The sequence below is a fragment of the Thalassophryne amazonica genome, chromosome 12 (assembly GCF_902500255.1).
Source record: "Thalassophryne amazonica chromosome 12, fThaAma1.1, whole genome shotgun sequence".
Lineage (NCBI taxonomy): Eukaryota > Metazoa > Chordata > Actinopteri > Batrachoidiformes > Batrachoididae > Thalassophryne > Thalassophryne amazonica.
Window position 1 is genome coordinate 77,921,048 of NC_047114.1, and position 24,912 is coordinate 77,945,959.

The window sequence follows — 24,912 nt, forward strand, 5'->3', positions numbered from 1 at the left end:
TTGTCTTTGTGGTGTATTCAATTGAATATAGGTTGAGGAGGATTTGCAAATCATTGTATTCTGTTTTTATTTACATTTTACACAACATCCCAACTTCATTGGAATTGGGGTTGTATGTTAATAATAGCTCAGCAGGAGAAATATTATTTTGTCAACTGACACGTAGAGACAAGACGTAAAAACATGAGAAACGCTCCTGATGTATGTCAGAAAACATATTCAGTAGGATTCACCACAAAAATTAGGCTGTGATTTTAAAATACAATGAACTGCCCCCTGAAAAAAAACAACAAAAAAGTCTACATAAAATATTTCAGCTTTATTTTCACAAATTGAGCTGAAAGATCTAAAAAAAACAAAAAAGCAAAACAAAACCTGTCATCTGATTTAATGTTTTTAATTTAACTGTATCAGTACAGTTGTATCATGTGTTGTTTACAACTTCATATCAAAGCTTTCAACACTGAGGAATAACATAATCTTAGAAATTCAAGATTCTTACTTTGAGCAGATCAGATTAGGGATGCACAGATACCACTTTTTTCCAGACTGAATACAAGTACGAGTACATACATTTGTGTACTCGGCGATACCGAGTATCGATACGAATACTTAATGATACCATTACGGTTGTATGATGACTTTTAAATCATGTTTTATTCTTCAGTTTCTCATTTTTTGACTGTAACTGTTACCAACATTATTTGCTTTATTATTCACAAACATTTCACTTAAAACACGTAACTTCACTTTTTGACTACAACAAATTGTCCTTTAACATTAACCATGCTTTTTTTTTTTAACAAGCATGACACTGGAAGACATCTCACTTAAATGTAACCTGTGGACTTCAGCACTACAAAATATACAACACCACACCAGTAACAGAACTGAAATTGTCCATCAGTAGCTTTATTTATGTCTGTGAAAACTAAAAGCCTTTTTGAAAATGTGAGGGACAGATTCTTTTTGATGAAAAAAAGCTTCTCTGCGTTATCAGCTGTGAGCCTGTTTCTGTTTTTATGTACAATGTGTGACACTGAGCTAAACAGTCTTTCACTCTCGACACTTTTTTTTTAGCTTTTAATTAAATACGTACCGGTAACATACACAAATACATACTGTAAATGTTTTTTCCCCCCAAAGGTCAAACATGTAAATATCGGAGGAGCACAGTGTGCACGCACACGGTGTTGGGCGGCATCTCTGCACCACAAGGAGGCAAAATGGAGTCATTTTAATATTATTTTATTTATTTATTTGTGGATTGTGGGATCATTTCATCGTGTGCACACAGAATCATCTGTTCCCTGTGGGAACTGAGACGTTAATGAATAAGGCGCGCAGTGACTCCTTCAATTTGAGGAGCAAAAGTGTGGCCCGTGGAAAGGTGAGGAATTAAGCTCTGAGCACAGAGCTACAGACATTCAACAAACAGATTACACCTGTAGCGGACCGAGCTGGTCTCACATCGTACTGGACAGCCACACCAGAGGCTGAAACTCACCAACATGATGGACAATCTTTGCCGCTGAAACCGTGATCTGATGGCGGAACTGTGGTGCAAAGTCCTGAAGTCACAGAGGAACTTTTTTCAGCCACAACAAGGAATTAAATTGGTTTCAGATGTTGTTTTTCAAACTCAGGAGACTGTATGTGGATTATTTTTCTTCAGGATCATGTGATGAAGAATTCCACGAACAGGTAAGACTTTTTTATTTACTCTGTGTGTGAATTTACGCCGCATGACGACTGCGGCTTTCAGCCAATCAATGGACAGCATTGATGGACTTATTTTGACTTTATGAGTAAATTACATGTAAGCCTGTAAAAATCCATAAATTAGCCGCAAAATTGTTTAAGCCGTAGTGTTCAAAAGGTATGAAAAATGTAGCGGTTTATAGTCTGGAAATTACAGAGGAGTGTGTGCGTGAAAATCCCCCATTGGGAGGTTGCTGTAAAGGGGTATCGGGTGTTGTAGTATCGGAGAGGTTTTATGATTACAAGTACGTGAATACGGGATCGGGCTGATACCCGATACTGGGATCGGGATCGGTGCATCCCTACTTGCACAAATTTGATTCCCGCACTGGTGTGCAATCTGGTGTGAAATTGAGCAAACGCATAAACTAATGTAAACTGCTGTAAACTGTGTGTGAACTGTGCACGGCTGCATGCCAGTGTGCAAAGAAAATTTGGAAATGTTCAAAATTTCTGCCACGCATTAATTTTATGAACTAGTCGTGAACATTACGCAACCTATTCAAAAACACTGTCACTGCATCTGAATGATTATGATGAGATGTTCCATCAATAATAAACCTAATTTTACAGATACATTATCTAACTCATAAGAAGGAATGAAAATGCAACTGTAATTACCTCTGAAACAAGATATCAAATGCCTTCTCCACCGCACGACGTGCACAAGACAACCTGCAGCTGTAGATAATTTCTCTGTGATTCTGGGAGCGATGAGAGGTGGTTTCATCAGCCAAGTTCTGAGAGCAAACGTGCCATCGGCTACAAATGGATTATTTTATATAGCGTTGCGTACGGAGTGACAAAGCGGGACGCACTGGCACGAAGAATTGCGCGGCAGTGCGGGAATCAAATTCTTGCAAGTGTCAAGGTGCCTTCACATATTTAATAAAGAAGGGCAAGTTATCTGATTACAACAGTATTATTTGTTTGATTCAAAATTTGATAAAAAAAAATTTGATGGGTTGGAACTCTCTGCTGCTGTAATGTGCCATTTTATTTAATGCAACTCATTGACAGAAGCACAACTGTAGTTTTATGGGACTTTGCAGGGTGAAGTGATCCTCCTCCGTTGATCCTGCTAATATATAAGAAGGCGTTTCCTCTCACCAGACAGTCGGTGGGCCTCGGTCCTGTGCATCCTGCAGCACAATGCTCATTACAACAGTCACTGGGTGAAGGTCCCTTACATCGCTTTGAACACTGCTGAGCACAGTTCAGCTTTGTTACTGAAGATGGAACAAAAAAGAGTTAGTGGAGCTGCACGGCTTGGCTTCTCCTAATTACAGCAAAGATATGTCCAATGTACATAAAGATATTTTACTTCGCTCTTGTTGGTAAACATTGAGCATATCTGGCCCCTCTGACAGCGCTGGCATTTATTTAACTGTGTTGGATGAGTTCAACAAAATTTATCAGTGTTAATCAACTGTAAAATTGTGTATGGATTTTGGAGAACATTTCTGAACATGACATGTGCTGTTGTTAGTGTTTTATTAAAGCATAAAGAAGTAAGACTACAGGATTTTGGGAGCAGCTGTAACAATTCTGTTTTAAAATGAATCACACAAGATTCTACTTACAAGTTTGACAATTCTGACGATCTGGTGACCAGCATGAACCATTGAAGCAACTTGGATCACATTTTTTACCTGAAAAGTCAAACCATGCAAAATGTTTCCTTTAAATTCTTAATGCTCTCCAACAGCAAACAAATAAACTGGCAAACTGAACTTAAGATAATTTACTGTGATTTAAATTTCTGACTCACAAAGTGTGTTGTTGCTAGCCTCTGGGAGCTCCATGTTGGGTTTACCTTCAGCGTTAACAATATCATACCACTGTATCGTCTCTACGTTGCACAGCTGGTTGGCCCAGAACTTTACACCTCCTTTCAGAATTTCTGCAAAAGAAGATAACCTTGACTGACAAACCGTATTCTAATAATTAAATCATTATTTGCATTCTAAAAACTTTTGATAAGGAGGTATTGCGTCTCATGCCTACTTTTAACTGGTCAAGTTGTTGGACTGTTTAAAACAACTACACCAACAGCTATCAAAAAAATGAAATTTTGACAAACCTGGAATTCAAATTCATATGAACACTTTCTCAGTTGGACTGGCAGAGGTAATGGCTGCCTTTATACTTCCAACACTTAAGTTTAAATACATAAAACCTTCTACCTATTCCTCAAAATTCTGATGAATATCAAAAGAATTTGTTGGAAATCCAGAGGACTTGTTTAGGACTGACCTGTGAGGCTGGGCAGGAGAAGCTCAGTGGTGCCAAGATCTTTATCTTTGTCATAGTTGCCAAGCACAGCAAGTGCAAAGCCTCCATCATAAAGGGAATGACCACGGATGATACGCAGGTTTTCCAGAGGAATTCTAGAAGCTGTGTTGAGGGCGATCAATACATAACCACCAACCTCTTCAACAGACTGTGGCAGAAGAAATGAGAAAACTAACAATCAGAAAATGTGCTGTGCCACTGGGCTGACAGAACAATTCAGTACTATGGCATGACATCCGCTGAGTGATTGTAATTTTGTGTGTGTGTGTGTGTGTGTGTGTGTGTGTGTGTGTGTGTGTGTGTGTGTGTTTTGTCCTTATAGCTAGGGATTATGCAAGGACTTAACCACAGTTTAATAAGTGAGCTTAGTCATCAATCACTACAGACTAAGGGTAGGCAGTTTTATATAGTTTTTGCCAGTGTGATAAGTGTTGCACAATACTGTCAACACTGTGGAGAGTTATCAGGCTAAGATAAAGACCAGCCAGACCAGAATTATTTTTAAATGATGCCACCAAAAAAAACAAAACACAGAGGAAATAATGAAAAATATGATGATCAAAATGCTGTATTTTTCCCGTTCTGCTGACCTCCACAGGAGCCAAAATGGCTGTTAAATACTTTTCTTATAGATGTAACGGCTACAAAGTCATTTTCACATCAAGACACAAGTAAACAGTCATGAAACTATGGTATAAAATGTGATTCTGTTGTGTAAACCCGTGAACTTCTGTGACGCACGCTTGTTTAAGCTTCAACAGTCATTACTCAAACACAGCCATGGATGTGGTGTAAAACTGTAAAAATATTTGATTCAGGAAGATTTTCATCCATATTTTAACTCTGAGGCATCAGATCAAAAAATAAAAATACCTCAGGTTAAACTCTTGCTCAAAAAAGATCATTACTAAGGGGTCATGTGGGGTAAAACCAACTTTTATCTACAGCTGACATTTTCATGTGTCTGGAGTTAAATGTTGAACATCTTTAAAGTTCCACAGTTTTAGGAGTGTCTTCACATTCTCCGGCTACAAACATCATTTAGGCCTGACACAGTTTGAGACCTCTGATCTGCGTAACAGGAATACACCCAAATGCTTTTGTTTGACCTCAGACTTTTAAAAGATGACCCCCTCCACAACAAGTATCTACAAGATAAATTAAGAATACCATGACAATGTTTTGTTTGCAATAATACATCCATCAGAACCAGATTATAGTCCTTACCCTGAGGAATGAGAGATCATGGTGTTCCTCCATATAGGTGACCTCCAGATTCTCTAGGACCACAGTACAGTTGTTGTAGGTCTTCACCATGTTCAGGTAGTGGTCTTCTCTTGAGCCAAGTAGGTTTAAACGGTTGGTGATGCCTTGACAAACTGCATAGGTGGGGGGTGGGGTGGGGGGGGATGAAGACTGGATCAGATCCATAAATTATGTGCTGACATGCAAAGCAGGATTGTAAATGGTAGTGTAAAAATCTGCACCCAATATAAGTGAAAAAGATCCACTGCTTATGTAACCTACTGGCTCAGTTTCAGACTTTTGTGCCTTTCTGCTTGAATTTGCACTGTGTAGTCTCAACTTGGCCAGCTTTCATGTGAGAACAACCAATCTGACTCTCCTCTATAATAGGAGTCAAATCTCAGCAATGAGACAAGTGCTTGCTCATGAGTCAAAACTGAGTTGTGGCTGTATTTATACTGGCAAAGGCACATAGCTTTCCACTGCCTTTCAGCCTAGTTACAACAACCACACCGGCCGCATCGCCAGGCCATTGTGTCATTTCGGAGAAAAGATGTGGTGTGTCACAGATTCCATGACATTTGTGAATGTCTTTCTCTAGGGAACATTTGATCTTTAAATCTCAAAATTAATAACCACGTCCACAGCGTCTGCGCAGCAAGCTCCTCTAATCAGAGCGCAGATATGAGACGTGACTAAAAATGAATAAATACATAAAGCAAAACAATATGGGACTTTAATTAACTGCTTCTTCATGCACGTCCTCAGCCTTTCACTGTCAATAACAAAGGAGCCACTGACAAATAGGTACATGGGACTAGATGACTTGTGGCTTGGCAGGGATGTCTGATGTTATTCAGAAGAATGTTTGTGTAAAGAAGGCTGTAGTTCAGATGAGTAAAGGAAACATAAGATTATTATAGTTGAAAGCATTTATCAAAGAACAAGGTGTTTATTAAGGCGAGGGGAAAAAAGGGTAATCTTTCTCTGGTGAATGTTCAATCATCCCCTGAGCTGGTCAGACAGGCTCTGACTGGTACTACGAGACAACCAGTTGCACGAACTGAAAACACCATGACAACTGCACCCCCCAAAACCACATATACAAAACCATACGTGCACACAAAGACTTTGCACACAAAGAAACGTGTAATGTTGTCATTAAAACGAAAGTCATGAGGTAAAGCTCTGTCTCAGAGGTAGGGTCAAAACTCATATGTAGTTAGTTGTTCAGCCATTGATTAGATAAGGAATTGCTGATGTCATGTCTCTCGGGTTACATTCCACTACATGTCTGCTCTTGACTGCAGAATGCCAAAGCAGCACACACAAATCAAGAAAGGACACACCCCAAAACACTGTGCATGCAACATATTTAACTGTGCAGTGACATTTGTGAAACGTTTTCAACTGATGCAACTACTGCATATTTTTCCCCAATCAACATGAAATTAAATGCCCGTGTAGCTCATGCAAATGTTAGTTCATTATCACAAGTAAGTCCCTTCGGCTGCTTCCTTGTTTGCACTCGGAGTCACCACAGCAAATCCAAGGTGGATCTGCATGTTGAATTGGCACAGGTTTTACGCCGGATGCCCTTCCTGATGCAGCTCCACATTACATGGAAAATGTGGCAGGGGTGGGATTTGAACCCGGAGCCGTCTGAACTGAAACCAAGCGCATTAACCACTTGGCCACCACCCCTGCAGTTCATTATCACAAGTAACAAAAAATATTCCAAGAGCCTGTAAAAAGAAAGCTTTAGTGAAACAATACACATTTTAATCAATCCAAATCTTTGCATCCCCTTCATGAATGTTGTTACTTGAAAAACAATTCACCATGACTGTATTTTGCACTATTATATCAGCTTTGCAAATAATTTGAAGTTCATATGCATGTTGAAATATAAGAGCAGCACTGTGCTGTGTCACACAACACGGAGCAGCGCACCCTTGTATTGTGGTTTGTCAGCCCTCTACCTCAGGAGATTTTAAGTTGTGTTGAGTGATATTTTTTTAAACAAAAATGTTGATTGTGATAATGAAGTATTTTGTTGTCATGTACAATGTTTGGCGAAATTCTATCCTAGGTCTTTTAGATCCTTTGAATCTATGAAGCTTAAATATGAAAAAGTATCGGTATCGATATCGGCGATACTGGGCCTGTATTTACTGGGTATCGGATCAATACCAAAATTCCCAGTATTGCCCACCTCTATTGATTAGTGCTATGGTCTTCTTCTGGATTTTTTTGTGGGAGCGTTACAGCGCCACATACAGGCCTGGCGTATGTACTACAGCTTTAAACGAAGCCCCGAGGCAAAGAATTTGCCTCAAACATTTTTTGTAATCGAATTACTCGATGAATCGTTTCAGCCCTAGAGGAGAGGGAGCATGTGCATAAACAGGTGTATGGAGCTAGTCAATGTAGCTGCAGAAGGCTAGAACATTTCAGAGTGACAAACTGAGTAAATACTCTTTTAATCTGATCAGTTTTGTCCTTTCATCCAAATTCATCATCACATGCCGCAGAAAACTATCAACAGAAGATGCCTTTGTTTTGGAAGACGGCATTTGGAAATACTTATCGTGGAAATTGCTTGTGAATATACGCAGCACTTTTAAAGATGTCACTCACTGTTATAATACAGTGCTCCATGTGCTTTCGATAGTCTGAGCCAAAGGAACCCACCAACAAGAAGGGAAAAAAACCAAACTTATTTTAAAAGTTGAAAGCCCTTTCTGCAAATTATTTTATTAGTGTCTCACCGCTCCATTTATTCACAATCAGCGTTAACCACAGCCATCTGTCATCTCTTAGGCTTTCTGCTCGCGTCAAAAATAAATCCCATTAATGTTCCACCAAGACAAACACACAAAAGAAAAAGTATATTAAATTACACTGTTAACAACAGCAACAACAACATATCATTAATTATGAGCGGCTGAGGTTACAGAGGCAGGACTATGACATCACAGTTTCAGAAACACACAGAGACACAAATCTAGCATTTTCAGATTCATCCAATCTGGGACACATTTTCAAAAAGTATACTTTTTGGCCACCAAAAACAAGACAAGTTGCGAGAGAGCTGCCTGCTTTTTTATTTTGCTTCCCAGCTGAGAATGTGATTGATGTGTGCAATGCAGTAAGAGAGAAGGGGCATGTCACGCATTCGCATTACCAGGATCCTTTATTCAAGTGAATTCAACATCTTCCATGTTTTGTTGGTTAGTCATGAAAAACAAAAGCAGATTTTTACCCTTATCACTTAATGTAAACGTATATGCTTAATTTAATTATGCCACATCACGAGTCCTGCGATGTAACAATTGCACATTTGTACATCACGATGGCAATGCTCAAATGATAGATCGTGCAGCCATAATTCCCACATAAAGATTCAGGTACAAATTTACTTCCCATTTCTGTGGTGCATTTTACTTGTGTTGTTATTAAGAGTTCACATGAACAAAGACAAAGCAAAAGTCACAGAATCCGTGCAAATTAGACCTCTTTTCCTCATTAGTTTATCCCTGAGGATCTTCCTGATATCAACCAACAGTCCAGGCAACGCAGGCAGATTGGAAAAGCAAGTTGACTGCTTTAATTAGAGGAGCTACACCAGATGTAATTAGCGGAATAATTATTACCCAGAGTGAAAAACCAAACTCTAATAAACAGGACAATTGCCACAACTGTGCAGCTGTGAATGTTAATCACTGTGATTTAAGCATCCGATTATGATGAAATAGTTCGGTTCAGCAGTTGTGTTGAAGTTTTTATTTATTTTTATTTTTTTGAGATTTCAACCCTTGAAAGTACAGCAGTGTCTGCTTGAGGCCTGATGTTTACAGGCTGGTAATTCTTATGAGAAAAGCACTTGGAGAATGTCTCTGCCAATGCAGCTCGTTTAACATTAACATTGTATAATACATTGTATAATAAACAATCAATCAGTATTAACCACTGGTCAAACCTCCTCTTCGAATATATATCAATGGAAAGAATATCCGCTTTATTAAGAAACCAATTACCACAATTTAACGAAACATGGTCTTTATTCATCAACTCATTAAATGTGAATTGGAATTTGGAGGTCTAAATTTATTTATTCAATTATAATTTGCCTGTTAGGGAATGCCACTCTTGCACCTGTACTGTATTACTATTACATTATGACTTGTTCCTATTATTGCGGACCTACTGACTATTCTCTCTTGTGCTACAGATCCAGGTTGCAGCTCTTACGGGTACTCTAGCTGTCAGAGATTGATACTGTGTATTTTTGCACTTTTCTTTCTCTCTCTTGAGAATGTTTGAATTGGTGCAGGAGAGAGCTTGTGTCTTCTAGTGTGGGGGGTCCCTCGGTTGTGGCGGGGCTGTGTGGCCGGGGCCTGTGGGGATGGTTTGGTGTCCGGGTGCGGAGTCCTGGGCTGCCTGGGGATTGGGGTTGTAACATTGGGGGCCTGGGGGGTTGCATTCCAGTGCTGCCCGGTGGCTCTGCGGGCTTCCGGGGGGGGGGGGGGGGGGGGGACGGTTGGGTGCTGGACCGCGCACCCTTCTGGCTCCTCCCTTTCGGGGCGCAGGTGTGCCCCTGGCCTGGGTTGGGTCACAGGCGGTGGTGGGTTTTCAGGGCAGGCTGTGGTGCAGTAGTGTACCGCATCCTCCCATGGCAGTCTGCCACCTGCCGTTTCCTGCCCTGCTTTTAATGCAACACTATCTTTGCTCACTTAGGGGGTCGCACACAACAAGGGAGTTAACCATAGCAATTATGGTGGGGTTGATAGGTAGGGTGAGTGTGGCATGTGGGGTTGGCCCTGGATGGCTGTGGGGATCTGGGGCCTGGGATGGGGGGTCTGCCTCGCCGGCTCTGCCGTGGTCTTGGGGCCCTGCTCTGGGACTCGTGGGGCCCGGGGTCCTGTAGTTCGTTGGAGGGGTGGGTGGTGGCGGTGGGGCGCGGGAGTCTGGCATGGGGGGTGGACGGCTGCTGTGTGTTTGGGGCCGCAGTTTCTGTGGGGTGGGGTGTTGGCCCGTTCTCGCTTAGACGGTTCCCGACCTTGGGCTTAGTTACGGGGTGGGATCTGGGGTAGTGGTGGTTTTGGGAGTGGGAGTATCTGGGGGGGTCCTGTGGGCTGCTTGGGGGAGTCTCGGGTGTCGGGGGGACCTCGTGTGCTTCGTGGACCGGGGGATGGGTCTCGCCTCTTTCCTGGGGGCCGGGCCCTGCCCTCGTGTGCTGTGGTCCCTGCCTGCGCTCTGGGTTCAGTTGCGGTGGTTCCTTTGCCCCCCGTCCGTGCCGACGCTCGCTCCTCCCTCCGGGGCCGTGGGCGGTGCAGTGCGGTTCTGGGCCCCCCCGCTCTTGGTGGGCCCTGCCGGCGCCCTGCGTGCTTCCCTCGTGTGTGGGGTTAGTGCCTGTGCCTCCGTTGGGGTGTCGGGGGTGCATTCCGGCACCGTCGGACCGCTCCCTTGTTGGTCTGTCGTGCTGCCCCGGTAGCTCTGGTGGCTGTCCTTCCTGGCCCCTGTGCCCTTCTGCTTCCCTTTGTCGCCTGGTTCCTCCTGGGGCCCTGTGTCCTGGGCCCTTTTCCGTTGTTGCTTGCGGTCGGCCGCATGGCTTCCGATGCGCCGGAGTGGTCCATGTCTTATGGTAGGGTTCTGTACTTTTATCTTGGCCCCACACACCAGCCACAGTAGTGATCGGATGTATAGCTGTGATCTGGGTCTCTGTGTGTGGCTGGTTATGTGTTCGTGGCCTACACCACAATTCGGTTTTGGGTGCTCTCAAGGGGATCAAGACTGTGGTGTCCTAGATTAGGGAATGAATACTCACTAAGTAGACAACAGATTGTCGCTGTCACTGCTTGTTCATATGTGGTGGTTTGTTCTGGCATGTTTTATGTTGGGGCCCCGTCTCCTCGGTGTCTCACTTCACAGTTACTGCTTTCACCACTTGTCTTTTGTTCTTGTCTGTCTTCGTGTTGTTTTGGTGGTCGGTCCCTCCTGATAGAAGTTGTCAGTCGGCTTTGACTAAGATCTTGTAGGGTGATCTTAGCTAATTATAGGTCAATCTCCAACCTTCCTTTTCTCTCAAAAATTCTTGAAAGGGTAGTTGTAAAACAGCTAACTGATCATCTGCAGAGGAATGGTCTATTTGAAGAGTTTCAGTCAGGTTTTAGAATTCATCATAGTACAGAAACAGCATTAGTGAAGGTTACAAATGATCTTCTTATGGCCTCGGACAGTGGACTCATCTCTGTGCTTGTTCTGTTAGACCTCAGTGCTGCTTTTGATACTGTTGACCATAAAATTTTATTACAGAGATTAGAGCATGCCATAGGTATTAAAGGCACTGCGCTGCGGTGGTTTGAATCATATTTGTCTAATAGATTACAATTTGTTCATGTAAATGGGGAATCTTCTTCACAGACTAAAGTTAATTATGGAGTTCCACAAGGTTCTGTGCTAGGACCAATTTTATTCACTTTATACATGCTTCCCTTAGGCAGTATTATTAGACGGTATTGCTTAAATTTTCATTGTTACGCAGATGATATCCAGCTTTATCTATCCATGAAGCCAGAGGACACACACCAATTAGCTAAACTGCAGGATTGTCTTACAGACATAAAGACATGGATGACCTCTAATTTCCTGCTTTTAAACTCAGATAAAACTGAAGTTATTGTACTTGGCCCCACAAATCTTAGAAACATGGTGTCTAACCAGATCCTTACTCTGGATGGCATTACCCTGACCTCTAGTAATACTGTGAGAAATCTTGGAGTCATTTTTGATCAGGATATGTCATTCAAAGCGCATATTAAACAAATATGTAGGACTGCTTTTTTGCATTTACGCAATATCTCTAAAATCAGAAAGGTCTTGTCTCAGAGTGATGCTGAAAAACTAATTCATGCATTTATTTCCTCTAGGCTGGACTATTGTAATTCATTATTATCAGGTTGTCCTAAAAGTTCCCTAAAAAGCCTTCAGTTAATTCAAAATGCTGCAGCTAGAGTACTGACGGGGACTAGAAGGAGAGAGCATATCTCACCCATATTGGCCTCTCTTCATTGGCTTCCTGTTAATTCTAGAATAGAATTTAAAATTCTTCTTCTTACTTATAAGGTTTTGAATAATCAGGTCCCATCTTATCTTAGGGACCTCGTAGTACCATATCACCCCAATAGAGCGCTTCGCTCTCAGACTGCAGGCTTACTTGTAGTTCCTAGGGTTTGTAAGAGTAGAATGGGAGGCAGAGCCTTCAGCTTTCAGGCTCCTCTCCTGTGGAACCAGCTCCCAATTCAGATCAGGGAGACAGACACCCTCTCTACTTTTAAGATTAGGCTTAAAACTTTCCTTTTTGCTAAAGCTTATAGTTAGGGCTGGATCAGGTGACCCTGAACCATCCCTTAGTTATGCTGCTATAGACGTAGACTGCTGGGGGGTTCCCTTGATGCACTGTTTCTTTCTCTTTTTGCTCTGTATGCACCACTCTGCATTTAATCATTAGTGATCGATCTCTGCTCCCCTCCACAGCATGTCTTTTTCCTGGTTCTCTCCCTCAGCCCCAACCAGTCCCAGCAGAAGACTGCCCCTCCCTGAGCCTGGTTCTGCTGGAGGTTTCTTCCTGTTAAAAGGGAGTTTTTCCTTCCCACTGTAGCCAAGTGCTTGCTCACAGGGGGTCGTTTTGACCGTTGGGGTTTTACATAATTATTGTATGGCCTTGCCTTACAATATAAAGCGCCTTGGGGCAACTGTTTGCTGTGATTTGGCGCTATATAAAAAAATTGATTGATTGATTGATTGATTGATTGATTGATTGATCGGGAAGGGCGGATGGGGGTCACACATGCACACCACATTCACTCATGCACTACATACCTTCTGTCCTGCAAGAATAAATTGCATATATGTGTATTAATGTTCATAAATGGTTCTGCCAGTGTGGCATTTACCATTACTATATATGCAGACAGGGGAAGAAAAAAAAACGAAAAAAAAAACATTAACATTGTAACTTTCATCCCTCCTGTCCATGACTAACAGGTTTAATCATTACTGCATTCATTTTGGAGAATTTGATCAAAATGTCAAAATGCACATAAAGATCTATGTTAATGATAATAGTATAATATTAGTACTTTTTAAAATTAGCCTTCTGATCATATTCTGATTAACACCAAAATTAAATGGGTTCCGCCTCATCATAAAGCTGATATTTCAACCAAACTGACAAAGAAATGCCATTGAACAATTGACTTCATAACTACGAAATGGATTGTGGCTCTGCGTTCTCAGGGCGCAGGACTACTTTGTGTCCCTAGGGCAAATAAAAAGTCTGCGGGCCACAGAGCTTTCTCTTATTGTGCCCCTGTTTTGTGGAATGATCTTCCTACAGAGATAAAACAGACATCTTATGTAGAGACATCTATTCTCCCTCTAGCATGGCTAGCATACTGGCATAGTATGGTACTATACTTCCTATCCCTTTAACTCATCTTATTAGCAATGGAACAGGTCTCTGCCTCACTTCATCTAAATTCTGGGTCTGTTAGTAAAGCTTACGGCTAGCAGCTGGCAATCACCTTAGTATTCTCTTTGCTTCCCTGTTGATTTATTGCTGGTGAACTCATGGCTTAGATGCAGTTTTTCTGGTGGACTGATTCTGCTCTTTTTTTCTCTCTGATCTGAGGTACTGATGACATCGCACAGTGCTGACAGTTGCACACCACAGTGCACCGGACTGACCGCGAGATGCCATGGCTGAAGCTGATACAGCACACTGTAGTCTGCTTTAGGAATATATTCTACCAGGAGGATGGGCCCACTGATGACATAATGGATGGATACTGGCCCTGGATCCCAAGGTGCTGGATGACCCCCTGCCTGTGGCCCAATTGCTTGCGTGGTCATCTCAATAATGGACTTTGTTTTTGATGTCACTCTGGTTTTCTGTTTCCCGCTTCTTCAGCTTTGTATAAATCTTGTAATTGTTAGAATGGCCTAAGCAGTGGGTCGCCTCCCTGAGTCTGGTCTGCTTGAGGTTTCTTCCTCAACATCATCTAAGGGAGATTTTTTCTTACCACTGTTGCTTGTGTGCTTGCTCTAGGGGATGGTAAGGTTAGATCTTAATCGTGTGAAGCGCCTTGAGGCAGCTTTGACCGAATAACCTATATTTTACCTGACCCTCTTTGATTCTGGTTGATTTGTTTATATATATTTTTTTTTATGTTTTTTATGTTTCAGCAAGTTGAAAGATACTTGGTTTTTATGAGCCCTCATTTAAGATATTCTGCTTTGACAAATTGCTGCTGCTAGCATAATCTGACTTGTTTCAGGCAGGGAAGTTACCCAGCCAACTGAGACTGCCAACCGAGACTGCCAACCAGTGGCGGTCCTAGAATGATTTACTCCCCGGGCGAAACCCCCTGCGTTTTGCAGGAGGGCATCATAATTGTTTGCCACAGTGCTCACTATCCGTGATGTGAAATTCCACGGAGTAGGAGCATTTCTGGTGGGCCCGCCTCCAGGACCGCCCCTGCTGCCAACACAAGGTGTCAAGATCTTACATACCAACCGAAGCATAATTTCTGCAGCAGGAAGACCTGTTGCAACATGTCTGTATGTTTTTGCTGCTTCATGTCCTTTCTGTAAGTAATCATCAAACCACATCAATGCTATGGGATCCCAGTCATATACATTAATGCATTTTTATCCTGTCCACTGGGTTTCTTTCTGTTTGCTTTTATTTCATTTGTTAAGGACCGAAGAACCAAAATAAGTTCATAAAGCTACTCATTATTTCTCAAAAATATAAACTGAGCCCTAAGCAACAATAATAAAATCTGTGGGACAAGCCATAATAAAATTATGTAAGAAAACATTCTGTTCAAACTTATCTGTTCAGTTTCCAGCTTAAAGTTTTGTGTTTTTAATATTTATGAGGTATAGCAAAACAACATAGGGCACGTGATCAATTTCAGCCAACTTCGACCTGAAGCACAGATTATTGGTGCAGTAAAAGGAGGAAATAAAAGGTAATTGCTCAAACAAGTGGCAGTTTAGCCACAGTAAACATTTTGTGTTCAGTTGAAGATTTCGTAACTTCAATGCAGGTGGTAAACGACCTGATGTTCCACCACCATAAACGGACTTCCTCATCAGGCTGCAACACACAAGGGAAACATTACATCATCCTGTGTCAATACAGACACTGTGACTGAAAGGTGGCCTTTTGATTATTATTCACGCCAGTTTATCACTATATAACATACATGGATAAACCCTTAAAGATGTGCTGTCTTAGTTTAAAAGAGGCCATGTGAATTTCAATAATATGTATAATACCCAAGTCAGCAATTATGATCATGTCTCTGTGTCCTTGGCAGATATCTGTGCGGGATAACAAAGGTCCAAGTCTTTTAGCTCATGGTGCTTCCTGTCTTACTACAAGTATACGAGGTCTGTCAATAAAGTAACGGTCCTTTTTATTTTTTTTTAAACTATATGGATTTCATTCATATGTTTTTAAGTCAGACATGCTTGAACCCTCGTGCGCATGTGTGAGTTTTTCCACGCCTGTCGGTTACGTCATTCGCCTGTGAGCACGCCTTGGGAAGGAGTGGTCCCGCCCCCTCATCGGATTTTCATTGTCTGGAAATGGCGGAATGAAAAGGACTTTTTTTCCATCAGAATTTTTTCAGAAGCTGTTAGAGACTGGCACCTGGAAACCATTCGAAAAATTTATCTGGCTTTCGACGACGCGGCACAAGCCACCGGACCATTTCTAAGCTGATGACTCTGTGGATACGAGACCGTCGTGTGCTCTTTCTCTGGTTATCACAAGAGCTGGACATCAGCCATTTTCCGGCAGATTTCACTTTTAACAAGAGATTTTGTCATGGGAAGCTGCGCGGAGGCTTCGCGCGTCACGACCGATTCGCCGATGAAGCGAGATAAAGGAACACCACCGTTTCGGAGTGATAAAGGACAAGTTTGGACATGCCCAGCTCTCCACAATTTCACTGATACTTACTGGACTAGTAAGCATTGAAAGCCGAGACAGACATGTCCAAACTTGTCCTCTGACACGCCGAAACGGAGGTGCTCCTTTGTCTCGCTTCCAAAGCGAATCGGTCGTGACGCGCGAAGCCTCCGCACAGCTTTCCATGACAAAATCGCTTGTTAAAAGTGAAATCTGTCGGAAAATGGCTGATGTCCAGCTCTTGTAATAACCAGAGAAAGAGCACACGATGGTCTCGTATCCACAGAGCCATCAGCTTAGAAATGGTCCGGTGGCTTGTGCCGCGTCATCGCAGCTCGGAGCACGGTGCGCCGAGCGTCCTTAAAGGGGTCCTTAAAGTTGTACTAACAGACCTTATTCTCTGTGAAGCCCGTAAAATTTTCACCGAATGCCAGACAAATTTTTCGAATGGTTTCCAGGTGCCAGTCTCTAACAGCTTCTGAAAAAATTCTGATGGAAAAAAAGTCCTTTTCATTCCGCCATTTCCAGACAATGAAAATCCGACGAGAGGGCGGGACCACTCCTTCCCAAGGCGTGCTCACTGGCGAATGACGTCACCGACAGGCGTGGAAAAACTCACGCATGCGCACGAGGGTTCAAGCATGTCTGACGTAAAAACATATGAATGAAATCCATATAGTTTTTGAAAAAATAAAAAGGACCGTTACTTTATTCAATCAATCAATCAATTTTTTTATATAGCGCCAAATCACAACAAACAGTTGCCCCAAGGCGCTTTATATTGTAAGGCAAGGCCATACAATAATTATGTAAAACCCCAACGGTCAAAACGACCCCCTGTGAGCAAGCACTTGGCTACAGTGGGAAGGAAAAACTCCCTTTTAACAGGAAGAAACCTCCAGCAGAACCAGGCTCAGGGAGGGGCAGTCTTCTGCTGGGACTGGTTGGGGCTGAGGGAGAGAACCAGGAAAAAGACATGCTGTGGAGGGGAGCAGAGATCGATCACTAATGATTAAATGCAGAGTGGTGCATACAGAGCAAAAAGAGAAAGAAACAGTGCATCATGGGAACCCCCCAGCAGTCTACGTCTATAGCAGCATAACTAAGGGATGGTTCAGGGTCACCTGATCCAGCCCTAACTATAAGCTTTAGCAAAAAGGAAAGTTTTAAGCCTAATCTTAAAAGTAGAGAGGGTGTCTGTCTCCCTGATCTGAATTGGCAGCTGGTTCCACAGGAGAGGAGCCTGAAAGCTGAAGGCTCTGCCTCCCATTCTACTCTTACAAACCCTAGGAACTACAAGTAAGCCTGCAGTCTGAGAGCGAAGCGCTCTATTGGGGTGATATGGTACTACGAGACCTTGACAGACCTTATTGACAGACCTTGTATGGTTGTTAGACTTGATTGCCAGCCAGTGACATCATCAGGCAACAACTGAATGTCTTTGTCATTAGGTGTCTTGATAGAAAGCTTGGCTACCACTGGGATGGCCGTGTCAAACAAATGGTTACTCAGAGAGACTCGGGTAAGGTAACTCACTTACATATTGAGTACTGGCAGATCCAGCACGCAGAAGCCTCAGTGTTCAGGATCCCAAGCAACTGGAAAAACCCAAGGGGATGCCCACATTTCACCTGACTGCCGCAGATTGGCGCCTATTTTCCAGAAGTGGAGATGGGTTGGTTGCCATCCAAGACTGTGGTGATTCCACAGACTGGAGGATCCAGTGACATATGGCATCAGTGCAAACTGACCATTTAATCTCACCATGTGAATTTATTGTAGCAACATAATCTTTTATACATTAACAAAAAAGACATGAGATTGCAGATGCTGGTGATTAGTTCACTACCTTTTTAGTGACATAATGACGCTGAACCTAATTTGGAATCCATTTTGGAAACTCAAAACAGCATGATAAGTAACATATCATCTGATGATTAACTTTTGAGGCATGATTCAATCCAGATGAATCACAATCACATCATGATGAAAAGACATGAGTGATAAGATGCCCTCTCTTTTTAAATGTCACACATAGATACTGTTGAACTGGTTTCATACCATTCACAATACAACTTTTAAAAAGAGAAACTATATCACTGTAATTTTGGCATTGCAATATCAGCTTCCAATTAATTTTCTAATCCAGTTAAACAACCAAACCAAAACAAAGACAAATAAATGAAGTGATAAGTGTGATAAGGCCCTGAGGTCCATCAGGCAGCCAACAATGCTTTCATTCAGCCAGATTTTTTTCTTTTTGTGGCAGAGCTATGTTTCTGGCAATTATAATTCTGTTTTGTGTGGACTCGTATTTAATTGTATTTATTCATAACTGTGAAGTACCTTGTAAACGTTTGATTTGTCGTATCACATCTGTGAAAGACACTGTAAATAATACTTACTGAAGATAGACCCCAAAATGTTAAAACAATGACCCAATCTCTCAATGGTAACAAAGCTGGACTCCAGCAGATCACAAAACCCATGATTCAGATTATCTGAATCAGATCAGACCACTGTTTTTAGCCATGGATCGGATCATTCTTCAGACAAATATAACTTTGCTTTCCAAGTCACATCATGGACCAACCATGGTCCGTTACACTACTATAACAAATTACTTGAAAGATTTGTAGTTCTTGATGATTTTACAGAAAAAAAAACATAAATACATACATCTTCAACTGCTTATCTGGGATTGGGTCATGGGGGCAACAGCTCCAGTGGGGGACCCAAAACTTCCCTTTCTCGGGTCACATTATTACCACTGACTGAGGGATCCTGAGGCGTTCCCCAGACAGTGTAGAGATATAATCTCTCCACCTAGTCCTGGGTCTTCCCCAAGGTCTCCTCTCAGCTGGACATGCCTGGAACAGCTCCCTAGGGAGGCGCTCCTGAAGCATCCTAACCAGATGCTCAAAACACCACAGCTGGCTCCTTTCAACACGAAGGAGCAGCAGCTCTACTCCGAGCTCCTCACGAATGATGGAGCGTCTCACCTTATATGAATAAATGAATGAATATCTAAGGGAGACACCAGCCACCCCGTGAGGAAACCCATTTTATCTGTTTCCTCTCTGCAATCTAGTTCTTTCAGTCATGTTCCAACCCTCATGACTGAGAGCAAAAATGAAGATTGACTGGTAGATCGAAAGCTTTGCCTTTTGGCTCAGCTCCCTTTTTGTAAAAAACAGGACAGTAAAGCGAATGCAATACTGCCCCGCTGTGCTGATTTTCTGGCCAATCTCACACCCCATGGTCCCCTCACTCATGAACAAGTCCCCAAGGAACTTGAACTTCTTCCTTTGGGGCAAGACCTCATCCCCTACCCAGAGTAGGCAATCCATCGGTTTCCTGCTGAAAACCATGGCCTCAGATTTAGAGGTGCTGATCCTCATCTCAGCCGCGCCACACTCGGCTGTAAATGGGCCTTGTGAGTGCTGGAGGTCACAGGGCGATGAAGCCAACAGGACCACATCATCTGCAAAAAGCACTGCTGAGACCCTGAGCCCACCAAACTGAAAACCCTCCTCCTAACTACGCCTCGACATCCTGTCTATAAATATCACAAACAGGATTGGTGACAAGGCGCAACCCTGGCGGAGGTCAACCTCCGCCAGAAAGCCTTCTCCAAGTCCACAAAACACATGTAGACTTGAGGGGCATACTCCCAGACCCTCTCCTGGATCCTTGTGAGAGTGAAGAGCTGGTCGGTTGATCCATGGCCAGGACGGAACTTGCATTGTTCCTCTTCGATCTAAGATTTGACAATCGGCTGAACCCTCCATTCCAGCACTCTGGAGTAGACTTTACCAGGGAGGCAGAGTAGTGTGATGCCACTGTAGTTGGCACACACTCTCTAGTCTCCTTTTTCAAATAAGGGGACCACCACCTCAGTTTGCCACTCCTTTCGGCAGTGTCCAAGACCTCTACACAATATTGAAGAGATATCTCATCCAAGACAGTCCATCCACACTCAGAGCCTTCAGCATTTCAGGACATATCTCATCAACCCCCGGGGCTTCGCCACTGCAGAGATGTTTGACTACCTCAGTGACTTCCACCATGGAAATTGGTGATGAACCCCAATCAGCTTCCAGCTTTACCTCTACTACAGAAGACATTCCAGTCTGATGTAGGAGTCCCTCAAAGTGCTCCTTCTAGCACCTGATTACCTCCTCAGTTGAAGTCAACAGAGTCCCATTCTTACTGTAGACAGCATGGATGCTTCTCCGTTTTCCTCTTCTGAGGTGCCTCTTGGTCTTCCAGAAGCACAATGGTGCCGACCAAAAGTCTTTCTTCATGGTTACTCTGAACTCCTCCCACACCCTCTGCTTTGCATCCCTCACAGCAGAGGCTGCCACCCTTTGGGCCTGTCAATACCTTGCAACTGCTTCTGGAGTCCTCCGATATATCCCAGAAAGGCTCCTTCAGTCAGAAGGCTTCCCTGACCACCGGTGTCCACCATGGTGTTCAAGGGTTGCCGCCCCTTGAGTCATCTAAGACGTTCAGGCCAAAACTCCCTGCTGCAGCTTCAGCAATGGAAGCTTTGAAAATTGCCCATTCTGATTCAATGCCCCCAACCTCCACAGGGATGCCAGAAAAGCTCCGCTGGAGGTGTCAGTTGAAGATCTATCAAGGAGTGGGCTCCTCTAGACGTTCCCAGTTCACCCACATGAGCCGTGTGGGCTTACCAGGTCTGTCCAAAGTCCTCCCCCACCCTCTGATCAACTCACCACCAGATGGTGTTCAGTTGACAGCTCTGCTCCTCTCTTTACCCGAGTGTCATGCTTATTTAGGGTTTGCTCCTTACTCTGCCCATGACCAAGGCAACGTTTACATCTGGAGTTGGTCCCTGGGCGCTGGACTGTGGCTGCCCACTGCTCCTAGTGTTTAGATTGTGTCTAACTGTAATTAGGATGGGTTAAATGCAGAGGACAAGTTTCGTTTTATGTATATATGTGCAATGACAAAGTTTCTATTCTATTGTATTCTATTGTCCAGAACATGCAACCTCAGATCAGATGATACAATCACAAAATTGATCATCGACCTTTGGCCTAGTGTGCTCTGGTACCATCTACACTTAAGAGCATCCTTATGTTCGAACTTGGTGTTCGTTATGGACAGTCCATGACTAGCACAGAAGTCCAATAACAAACTGCCGCTTGAGTTTAGATCAGGGAGGCCGTTCTCCCCAATCGTGCCTCTCCAGGTGTCTCTGTCATTGCCTACGTGTGCGTTCAAGTCCCCCAGCAGAACAATGGTGTCCCCCACTGGAACCCCATGCAGGACTCCAGTCAGGGACTCCATGAAGGCTGAATATGCTGGACTGCTGGTTAGTCCATACGCACAAACAACAATCAAGAGTTTTCTTCCCCACAACCGAAATGCACAGGGAGGTGATTCTCTCATCTACCAGGACAAACTCCAATGTACCAGTGCTCAGCCTGGGATGTCTGAGTATCCACACACCCGCCCGAGGCCTCACACCATGTGCAACTGCAGAGAAGAATAAGGTCCAACCCCTATCAAGCAAAATGGTTCTGGAGCTGAGGCTGTGGTTAGAGACGAGGCCCACCAGATCTAACTGGTAGCGCTCCACATCCTGCACAAGCTCCGGCTCCTTTCGCCACAGTGAGGTGACATTCCACACCCCCAGAGCTAACTTGTGCTGCCTGGATCTGGTCCGTCAAGGCCCTCAACTTTCACTGCCACTCATGAGACAGCGTACCCAACCCCAGCGGTTCCCCGTGCCGGTGGTTACCCCACATTGTAGAGATGGAAGGTCCACATTGCCTTCTTGGGCTGTGCTCAGCCGGGCTCCTTGGCAAGCCCGGCCACCAGGCACTTGCTGACAGGCCGTACGTCCAGGCCTGGCTCCAGACAGGGTCCCCCAGGCTTCCTCCGGGCCAGGTCATGTATTCTCTGCCTCATTTTTCAGGGAGTCTTTGTGAATCATTCTTCGTGTGGCCCCTTGCCTGAGACCAATTTGCCATGGGAGACCCCACTAGGAGCATGAAGGTTCCAGACAACACAGCTATCAAGTTCATAGGGACACACCATGATAAGGTGATGGTTCCCGGAGAGAAAAAAATACAACAAAATAAAACAAACAAGGTATAGCGATAACTAACCTCGTGTAAACTCTTCAAGCCAGTAAATAAATTCATTCATTCATTCATAAAGTCTTGCCTGGGGGTTGTGTAAGTTTACAAAATACAAGTAAATGAGATGTGCTCAAAAAAGTTGTGCGACTTGCAAACTACTAAGTTTCTGTTAACAATGACAGACAAACATGGACAAATATTGAAATTACTGATACTGTCTGGAGTTTGGAGCTGTTTTGAAAGAGAAGGTGTGGCTAGCAATGATGCAAGTCATACTGTGACAAAGACTAATTGCTGATTGCTTAATTTCCACCAGCTGTATTGTCATCACAAAATGTCCTGGAGGTAAGTCTACAAGCAAGGCGTGTCTGGCATATTTCTGTGTACTGTACAGTGTGTGTGTGTATCTGGGTGTGTTTTACGGCATGTTTGCGTGCACAACACTGTGGCTAAGAAGCTGAACTGCAGAGAGTATTGCGTGGATCATGCTGCCCTAATATGACCCTCGTCACAGGGTGAGAAAGTCTTGATAAAGCCTGACATTAGTCATTTAAGCACACTGCGATATGCGGCCATGTATCACTCTCTTCATGTTTACTTGGGGTCTAGAACTGGAAATCAAGGGTGTGTGGACTGATATTTGTTTCTCAAAGCTACAGGACCCATGACACTATGTAGGGTAAATATGCAGTGTATGTTTCGCCCCAGAATTTGAAAACAAGAGAATCACAACACAAATTTATCCTCCTTGAGTTTATTTAAACAGCATAGTTAAATCTGACAGTCAAGCCCGTGCCTATGATAGGCAAAATGTTCTTCATGTCTGGTTTGCTTGTCCAGCACAAATACAGTCTTCTGTCAGATATGTCCATATTCTCACCTTTGGTAAATAATTATGCTTAAATGTATGGGACCTGCAGCCCTGTGATAAGCTGATGACCTGTCCAGGGAGTACTCCACCTTTTATACAATGATCACTGAGATAGGCCGCCCGTGCCCTTCAAGGGTACGGGTGGCCTTAGAAACTGATTTAGAAACTGAATAAACTGTGGTACTTGTAGAATTCACCTGAAACAGAGCCACAGGCAAATTCAACCAGCATGTCTTCATGGAAACTTCAACAAATATGGTTATTTCCAAAGATACAAACGTGTGATATTTACAAATATCAAAAAGTAATGGTCTAGTGGTTATGTGTTGGGCTTCAGACCAGAGGATCCTTGGTTCAAAACCCAGCCAGACCAAAAAAAAAAAAAAAAATCACTAAAGTCCCTTGGGCAAGGTCCTTAATCCCCAAGTTGCTCCCGGTGTGTAGTGAGCACCTTGCATGATAGCACCCTGACATTGGTGTGTGAGTGTGTCTTGTGAACAGGTGAATGTGAAGCATAAGTGGAAAGCACTTTGAGCTTCTGATGCAGATGGAAAAGCTCTATATAAATGCAGTCCATTTACCATTTAACAAAAACATTTCAAAATGAAAATTTTTAGTTATTTGGCTCTGTTCTATTTGATTGCATAAACTTGGATGCACACTGGATTCACACCATTGAATATTAATTCCAAATATTTTTTTGTCTGTTTAACATTTTGACTCCCTATTTGTTCGGAACAACCTTTGCCATTTTTCACTAGACCACTTATTCAGCCATCATCATCAAAAAAGGGAAAAGACCCTTCCCCTTTCTTCTTTCACAGAAGAAAGAAATGCATCTAATGGGTTTCTTTGGTACACTGGCCATTTCCTAAGGTGCACCTAGAAAGTATTCACAGCGCTTCACTTCTTTCCACATTTTTTATGTTACAGCCTTATTCCAAAATGGATGATTTTCTTTTTGTCCTCAAAATTCTACACACAATAATACCCCATAATGACAATGTGAAAAAGGTTTTTATTGAGATGTTTGCAAATTTATAAGAAAAAAACAAAACAAAAACAAAAACTAAAACTAAGAAACACGTGCATAAGTATTCGCAGCCCATGAAACTCAAAGTTGAGCTCAGGTGCATCCAGGTTCCAGTGATCATCCTTGAGATGTTTCTACAGATTCTCCCAAGGCACAATTCTGGGGAAGGGTACACAAACATTTCTGATGCTTTGAAGGTTCCAGTGAGTACAGTGGCCTCCATCATCAGTAAACGGAAGTTGGGATCCACCAGGACTCTTCCAAGAGCTGGCCATCCATCTACATTGAGCAATTGGGGAGAAGGGCCTTAGTTTGGAAGGTGCCCAATAACCTGATGCTCACTCTATCAGAGCTCCAGCATTCCTCTGTAGAGAGAAAAGAACCTTCCAGAAGGACAACCATCTCTGCAGCAATCCACCAATCAGGCCTGTATGGTAGAGTGGCCAGATGGAAGCCACTCCTTAGTAAAAGGCACATGGCAGCCCACCTGGAATTTGCCAAAAGACAACTGAAGGACTCGCAGACCATGAAAAACAAAATTCTCTGGTCTGATGAGACAAAGCTTGAACTCTTTAGCATGAATGCCAGGCGCCATGTTTGGAGGAAA

General features: G+C 43.2%; 1 protein-coding gene across 1 annotated transcript in view; it reads right to left on the reverse strand.

Moving 5' to 3' along the window:
* egfra (epidermal growth factor receptor a (erythroblastic leukemia viral (v-erb-b) oncogene homolog, avian)) overlaps window positions 1-24,912 on the reverse strand; it is a 113,675-nt gene that overhangs the window by 40,930 nt on the left and 47,833 nt on the right. The window contains exons 2-6 of the mRNA XM_034182410.1: window positions 5,284-5,435; window positions 4,018-4,204; window positions 3,533-3,664; window positions 3,345-3,413; window positions 2,872-2,990 (exon numbers count right to left, since the gene is read on the reverse strand). Of these exons, the coding sequence (XP_034038301.1) occupies window positions 2,872-2,990; window positions 3,345-3,413; window positions 3,533-3,664; window positions 4,018-4,204; window positions 5,284-5,435 (659 nt within the window). The remainder of the gene's footprint in view (window positions 1-2,871; window positions 2,991-3,344; window positions 3,414-3,532; window positions 3,665-4,017; window positions 4,205-5,283; window positions 5,436-24,912) is intronic.